Source organism: Seriola aureovittata, chromosome 4 (genome assembly GCF_021018895.1).
Source record: "Seriola aureovittata isolate HTS-2021-v1 ecotype China chromosome 4, ASM2101889v1, whole genome shotgun sequence".
Lineage (NCBI taxonomy): Eukaryota > Metazoa > Chordata > Actinopteri > Carangiformes > Carangidae > Seriola > Seriola aureovittata.
In genome coordinates, this window is record NC_079367.1 from 1476195 (window position 1) to 1484510 (window position 8316).

General features: G+C 39.8%; 1 protein-coding gene across 2 annotated transcripts in view; it reads right to left on the bottom strand.

The window, feature by feature from the left end:
* The window catches only part of LOC130167649 (Na(+)/H(+) exchange regulatory cofactor NHE-RF3-like), a 15548-nt gene extending 7378 nt beyond the window's left edge, over positions 1 to 8170 (bottom strand). For both annotated transcript variants that reach the window (XR_008827320.1, XM_056374044.1), the window contains exons 1-6: positions 7569 to 8170; positions 6065 to 6092; positions 3443 to 3504; positions 3126 to 3337; positions 812 to 883; positions 271 to 403 (exon numbers count right to left, since the gene is read on the bottom strand). Coding sequence is in view for 1 of the 2 variants with exons in the window: in XM_056374044.1 (XP_056230019.1) it covers positions 271 to 403; positions 812 to 883; positions 3126 to 3337; positions 3443 to 3504; positions 6065 to 6092; positions 7569 to 7584 (523 nt within the window). In the remaining variant the exon portion in view is untranslated. The remainder of the gene's footprint in view (positions 1 to 270; positions 404 to 811; positions 884 to 3125; positions 3338 to 3442; positions 3505 to 6064; positions 6093 to 7568) is intronic.
* Between the last annotated feature and the right edge of the window lie 146 nt (positions 8171 to 8316).

Genomic DNA, 8316 nt, shown 5'->3' on the forward strand with positions numbered 1-8316 from the left:
ATCATCACCATCATTATGTCAAGACGCGGTAAGCCTAGCTTAGCATAAACAGCTAGCCAAACTAACGAGCCTCAGTGTTTAACCAGTTACATGCTGAACTTAGTTGTTGTGACGCTTCACTTGTGGGGATGAAGTCATTAGGTTTCAGAAGCAGATCAGAACACAGTGATAGGAGGTAACCCATTAACATCAGTGGATCATCACAGAAGCACGTTAATCCAGCCGTTAATGAGAAGTTAACACAATCATACGGTGACATAAGAGGCGTACCCTCCACTGAGAGGAGGCTCATCCCCAGGCCTTTCTCTGGGTCTCTGCTGATGTGACACAGTCTGGGTCTGGACCAGCGGTCCCCTTTGGAGACCTGGGCCAGAGTCTTCAGGTCCACACCTGAAGACACAGCCTGGAGAGGGTGACAGAGTCAGAGGAGCAGCTTCATGCAGTAATATTAATGATATAATATAATATAACTGAATCCTTCTCCCAGATCCCTCTGCACTGATGTCACATCAGCCTCAGTGCGTGTCACATAAAACAGGTACCAGGTAAAACCAGTAGCTTATACAGTAATGTTGTACTTTAATGTAACCTCTCACTGCTAGCTTAGCTTCTGGGGCTAACTGTAGCTACATATTAGCCCTGTGCACTTAGCATAGCATCTGTAGCCTACTGGACAAAATTCAACCTCTAAAACTAATTATGGGCATTCATAATTATCATGAATGTGATCAGTGTACCTGCAGGGTGATGCTGTTACTATGTTTACATGTCAGTAAGAATCAATACAGATCAATAATCAGCAGGAACACACCTGTTCATACTCGGCTCTCCTCAGCACCAGGAGGAACAGGTGTAAACCACACGACTGGATCTTCCTCACTACCTACAGGTAAACACAGATGACTCAGTTTATATACCTGTTCTACAGAGGTGGAAAAAGTAAAAAAAATATTGTACTCAAGTAAAAGTACCAATACTTTGATGAAATATTACTCAAGTAGAAGTAAAAGTACTCATCTGAAAATGTACTCAAGTAAAAGTAAAAAGTAGTTCATTTGAAATGTACTTTAAGTAAAAGTTACTTAGTTACTTTCTTTGTGTGGGGTGTGAGGGGAGACTAAAGACTTCGTGACCACTTCTCTATTGTAACACCCGCCTATGTACATATGGGGGGGCCTGGGTTATTCTTATGATATTCCCTTTGTTTTATGCTTTAAACCAAATAAAACACCACACAATCCCAAAACTTGAAATGTAAAGACTCTTTAGTCGTAATGTTTTACGCTCAAAACAAATAACAGAAAATTACATAAATCCCTTGGGTTTAGTGAGAGTGTTAATATTCAACAGAAATAGTACCCGTTTAGCTGTTATTCAGTCTCTTATGTCCAAACATCACATAAAATGAAACAAAACATTAAATTCAGGAATATGATGGACCCACACGCACTCACACACGCACACTTGGTCCACAACGGTCTCTACCAGTTATTGAAACCCCCTGTTGCAGGCCTGTGTCGTAGCTTGGGTGCGTTGTGGCCTAAAACAAACTGGCCGCTTCACTTTTATCAAGCAGAAGAAAATAAAAGACACGTGCATATCCAATACTCACAGCTCCCGACAGTTAGTAGGGAAAAGGAGATGAACAGATCACCGCCAGGGCGCAGCAGCAGCAGCTCACACACAGTCCAAGCGGGCCGACGCGATCCACAGCTCACACACAGCAAGAAGGATGCAGATCCTACCTAGTTCACAGGAGCTTTGCTTCCCTCTTTAATGCCGTCAAAACATCCGTCTTCTCCTCCTAAATTAAATTCACAAGCTAAATTCCAAGTCCACAGGCTGCTTCATGCCGATTTAGCCTTAGCTCAAGTTAACCGAGCATGTTTATACAGAGCAGAGAGCAAGCTAACCGCACAGGCTCGAGGCTAAAGCTAACGGCTAATCGCGGTTAGCGTTAACAGTCCGTTTTACACTGTAGAACTTCATCACAGTTTTCAAAAACACTCTTATGCTCATAGTTACCTCGCGGATGGTAACAAAGTTCTTCACGTTAGGTAAACTGGTCGTTTCCCCACAAAAATAAAAACTCTGGTCCACCAAATCACTCCAGCACGGACTCGGTCAAGGTAACTCGTGTCGCTCTTCACCTCGCTCTGCTCACCTCAATCAAACTTCCCGCTATGTCCCACCCCCTCACCTACAGACTGTTTTACGATTGGCCAGAGTTACTTGCGCTATACACCTGCCAATACTGTCAAAGAAATGAATGATTGACAACTCACAAAACAAGTAATAATACATATCTCACAAACACTATGAAATGGCATAACTTGTACTGAACAGATCACTTATTTTGCATTTTTAACTTGCTCTGCATTTTAACCATATTTATGATTTTTTACCGCTTCAATACATAATGAACTTTTATGAATTATGAATATTTATCATCAAAATAAATCAGTCGTTTTAGCAAGGGCTACACTAGCTTGTCCGCGCGCGCCAACTATGTTCACGCGCCAGTGCTAATCACATCATTATTTGTCACTGTTGGTTCTGGCCATTGGTTTTCTGTCTATGGTTCTGGCGCGTATTTTCCCCCTGTAGCTTGAATTGTTATTTTTACTCAGTAACGGATAGGATTTATAAAGTAACTAAGTACAATACTTGAGTCAAAACGTACTCAAGTAAAATATAAAATACCGATTTTAAATTGTACTTAAAAAATACAAAATACACAAAAAAAGTATTCGATACAGTAATGTGAGTAAATGTATTTAGTTACTGTCCACCTCTGCTGTTCTATCAGTTATAACTCATGACCTGTTCATGTCATATGTCATGATGTTCACAGTGATCATGTGACAGTTGTGTGACCACAGTGAATCTTGAAATTACGATAATTCTGACAGCCCCTGAATGCAGCGTTAGAATCAAAGTAGAGACTGGAATAATTCAGAGAAGAAGAGAAACACGGGGAGAACAGGACTTCATGAAGTGACTGTGAGCTGAATGTTCAGAGGACAGATAGGAAGCCTGATGAAAGGTCAGAGGTCACCAGTGTCAATACAAATGATCCAGTGGGTACAGGAGGTTCTTACAACCCCAGGTTATCTGACACTGACCCTGAAGAAGTCCATGTTGCCCACATAGTCCTCGTTGACCTCCAGGACCCGGTCTCCATCTCGGAGCCCGCTGTGCTCTGCAGGACTCCACGGCTCCACATCCCTGATCTCGAAGCTCCGGCTGCTCTGATCCATCCGCAGGTAGAACCCAAAGCTCTGTCCCTCCAGACGCTTCAGCTGGCACAGTCTGGGAACCACGGCCTGATCCGGCTCTGCACACAGGTTCAGGTACAGGTCGTTAGCACCAAGTGGGGTGGGGGGATTTAAGAGAGAAGCTTTGACAGGTTTGAATGTGAAGTGATGAAGTGAAACGTCACCAGGATCATCAGTGATGACCAGAGCTGGATTATCAATCCCCTCCTTTGGATTAAAGGTGAAACTGAGGAGAGAAGGACAGAGTCAGTGACATCATCATCATTACAATCATCATCATCATCATAATCACCATCACTCTTTAACCCACAGTGAACTGAACTGTTTCTACATTAATGTGGTTCACACTCATTTGACTGTGTCATGGTCCAGCAGCTGGATCAGAGGTTTGTAGTGTATGTTGAACATCTCACTCTCTGATACTGTTGATCATGAGAACTGTAACAAAAACTTCTGAGTCATGAGCTCCAGCTCAGTTTATTAAAGTCTCTCTCTGACTGTAACTGTAACAGACGTGACTTGAAGACAGTGAACATCATAAACATCATTAACATCATGTCTGCTGAGGAGACAAACAGCTCTGAGATAAAACGTCAGTGGTCAAGGTGAATTATCTGTTATCAGCTCAGATAAGACGTTTTTATCAGAGTCATTAAAGTCCTGATGTCGGAGAGCACAGTGAACAATCATCATTGAATTACAGTTACATAGAACTACAGTTGCATAGAACTGCAGTCCACATACAACTACAGTTACATAGAACTATGATTATGTAGAAATGCAGTTTTTATAGAACTAATGTTATACAGAACTACACAAAGGCGTAGATTTGGTCTCAACATTGGTAGGGACGTAACAACCCCTGCCATCAACCAAACAGTTTATTAACATATAAGAATTTACATTCAGGAATGCCCATACACAAATGTAATATATCATGTGTTGAATTTCTATATATGAAATATATGTACATATGAAGGAAATCACACATGTATTGAAAGTTTAGCCTATATATGTAAAGATTACATATAAAGCCTGTTGTGAAATTGTAACATTATCATATACTGACATGAACTTTAGTGTTTAATGTCAGTTTATATTATAATCATATGTTACATGAATATATATCCATCCCATAGTCTGTCAGCATATGTTCATTGTATATGTATACAAAAGGTAGATAAGTATGTTTAAAATGAATGAGAATTTATGAAGAAAATCATATGCAAACATATACAATTTTAATAAGAATATTGTTTTAATAAAGTTGAATTTTACTGAGTATTTCTTATATGTTATAAAATTATATCTTCATATATCCAGAGGATATATACATGTCATAGTTATATATCCTCTTTTAGGTGACACATACAGTAACATCACTCTTGATATATGGACATATATTTCATATATATGTCATAAGTCATAGAAGTAAGGCGTGAAAACATCATAGGCTAAAAATGTCATGAAAAATGTCAATTAACCTATGCATGTCTTTGGACTTGTGGGCGGTTGCTGGAGTACCCAGAGAGAACCCACACAGCTACAGGGAGAACATGCAAACTTCACATGGATAGGCCCTGGGTGCAAAATCAAACCCACAACCTTCAATCTGAGAGTCAGCAGTTCTACACACTACACTATCATGCCGTCCCTTTTGTAAATCATTGTGTATAAGGCATAAGAAAGTCATAGTATAGTAAGGCATAAAAACGACTAAAAACATCATAGTATAATAAAGCATTAAAATAAGGTATAAAAACATCAAAAAACATTATAATATAGTAAGGTATAAAAACGTCAGAAAACATCATACTATACAAAAGCATAAAATCATTTTAAAAATGTCATACCATAGCAAGGCATAAAACGTCATAGTATAGTAAGGTATAAAAATGTTTAAAAACGTCAAACTATATAAAAGCATAAAAACATTTAAAAAAGTTTCCGATTTATTTGTAGATGGTAACTTCATGTCATTTACGCAAATTCAGAATACGTAAAAAATACCACATAACCACTTTTTTGGTTTTCTCCAAATGAGGCATTTTGTAAAATCATACCTTTCAATGATCAACCAATTTTAAGTCCTGTTGAAAGCTTCTTAATTTTAATTTAACTGCCTTTAATGACAAGAAATTCATTTCCCCCTTTTATGGAAAACTAAACTCTTGTAATTATGTTACTGCTGATAAAACTAGGGAGCTTTAGATTTATTGGTATTAGAGATGCCAATAAACCTAATGTGCATGTCTTTGGACTGCGGGAGGAAGCTGGAGTACTTGGGGAAAACCCCCGCTGGCACAGGGAGGACATGCAATCTCAACATAGAAAGGCCCCCGGACCTTTTAATTGTGAGGTGACAGTTCTAACCACTACACCACAGTGACGCCTCAAAAACAAATCATCTATGTTACGTCATAAAATGTCATAGTATTCATTTTTCGATAGTTGATACTGATATTTCTACCATTTCAAGTTTAGTCCTGCTAGCAACCTGACTGCTAACCTACAGAATCAGAGACTAGTTAACACTAGTTCACATGGTTAAATAACATCAGTTGACATTTTTCTAGTGACATTAGCTGCCACTGTGATATTCTCACATGAAGTGAGCCTTCAGATGGCCCCCGCCCTTTCAGCCAATCAAATGCCTAAATCGGTTGTCTTGGAGACATAGCCTCTTGGAAGGCACATTGGAATGATGTAATATGACTGGTCTGAACTACAGGTATGGTTCTGTAAAAAATGTGTTTGGTTGTAATTAAGACTGAAGCTGAACTCACCGTGGGAATTCCATGGCATCGTGACAGTCTGTGGAAACAACAGAGACACAGTGAGACAGTTAAACCTTCTCGCTCTGTCAAACATGACACAGACACACTCAGCAGATTCCCACACCTTTATTCAAATGTATGACTTTACATTTATAATAACAGAAGTGCTTTAACCCAGACCTGCTCTGACTGCAGGCAGAGAGGCGGTTCCATTCTGAGCAGCTCAGTCGTTCATTAACAACAGCTCCACATTTTTCCTTTTGACACCAAGAATCACTAAACCAACAGTCTGGGCCAGGTCAGTCCGCCCACATCTGCACTGAAACCTCAGACCACAGAGACTGAACTGGGGCCCACCATCCAGGTCCTGTACCTGGTGCTGTATACTAGTATATTTAGTGTTTACCTTTTTAATATTAATAAATAAATTAATATATGTATATATATATATATATATACACATATATATAATGGACAAAAACGTGACATAAATAACCAGCAGACAAACTTAACACACTAAGTCACAATAAAATAAAACAAATAACTATATCTATATTTTCATCTGTCTGTTATTGATAGGAATGTTTCCTTCTGAATTTAGTATAAAATACAAACTAGGATGAAACAGCTGATAAGAAATACTCTAAAGTAAATAAAATATTTAGTTAAAGGAAATGATGCAGACGGTGTTAGTTCATCATCATATATATATATATATATATATATATATATATATATATATATATATATATACACACACACACACATACACACACACACTCATACATAGCCGCTCACTGTAGATTCTATCAGACAAACAGGAGGAATGTTGGTTAATGTGAGGGACTATTTTCAGCAGTGGATTAATCCACATTTGATGCTGTGGTGAGTGTGTGGCAGCAGGACGCTGTGTGTGTGAGTAAACTACAGTGTGTGTTCATGGAGTGTTTTGTCAGTAGGAGACTCAACATCCTTTAACTTTGACTTTTCACCACTTTCAGCTGCAGTGAGCAGGTCATAAATAAATGACTGCATTAATGATTATCAGGGACCTCCTGATCAACATTCAAGAAGACCAGACCCTGTCCAGGATCCAGGTCCAGCCTAATCAGGCTGTCCCTGTTTCTAATCCTGATCTCAGCTGCAGCCCAGCCTCAGGTCTGATTCCTGTTATTATTACACTTCCTGGAGGAATCAGACAAACAGCTTCTCAAAACACTCTTCACCATCAGTGATGAAATGAGCTGCAGGCTGTTTACTCTGTGACAGTCTCTGGATCACATCGTGTTCAACCAGGAAGAAAACAGGACGACTCCACTCAGGTGAAGTAGCATCTGCAGACCAGACACAGGAAACCATCCAATGTGCTAAGCTAACAGTCACCTACCTCCACAGCCAACAAGACATTTTTACAGGTGACTTCTGTCAACACTAGGCAGCATGGGAGGTTATATTTGATTAGTCAAAACATGGAAAGTCATGTGTTTGTGAAGCAGGAAGTGAAGTAGCCTACCTGTGGACGAGCTCATGGAGTCCTTAGTGTGTGTTCCTGCTCAGACTGAGACACCGGACGGACAAGGTCCACAGCAACCAGACCATAAAGAGTCTGTCAGCAGGTGAGACACTCAGTCCTCTGCAGCACCTGGTTAAACATTCACTCACTGCTGAGGCTAAGCTGAGGGGAAGACACACTGTGACACTGTAGTGAAGGTTTAGTGACGCTGTAGTCCTCTCCTCTGATTGGTTGACTGTTTTCTGAGTGATCCAATAAAAATAAAGCAGATTTCAGGTAAAAACACTCAGAGAAACCAAATCCTGCAAGGTTTGGATGGTGGGTCCAGGTGGGCGGGACTTGGTGACTGCTTTGTTGTGACATCACAAAGTTCCAGAAGTCCTGACGGCTGGTTTTAAGGCTCAGTTTCTGAATACAGGCTGTGTGCATTTCTCTGTGGACTGAGGCTTTGATACTTTCACAGTATTAATATAGAAGCTAGAGCTGATCTATAATCTATAATCACACTACACATGGACACAGACCTTTACTCTGGAGGAGCTTTATCATGTGTTCGTGTCTGAGAGACTGACGCTGCTCAGTGTGACGCTGTCTGTATTTTATTTGACATGAACTTAAATGAATTTAAAAGTTTGAATTCAGTCATATCAGGGTCTGTATACATGTGACACATGGTTTCATAACCTGAGAGCAGAGACCCCGATCTGCATCATCATGTGGTTTGATCATAATCTGCTGTGTATCAAAT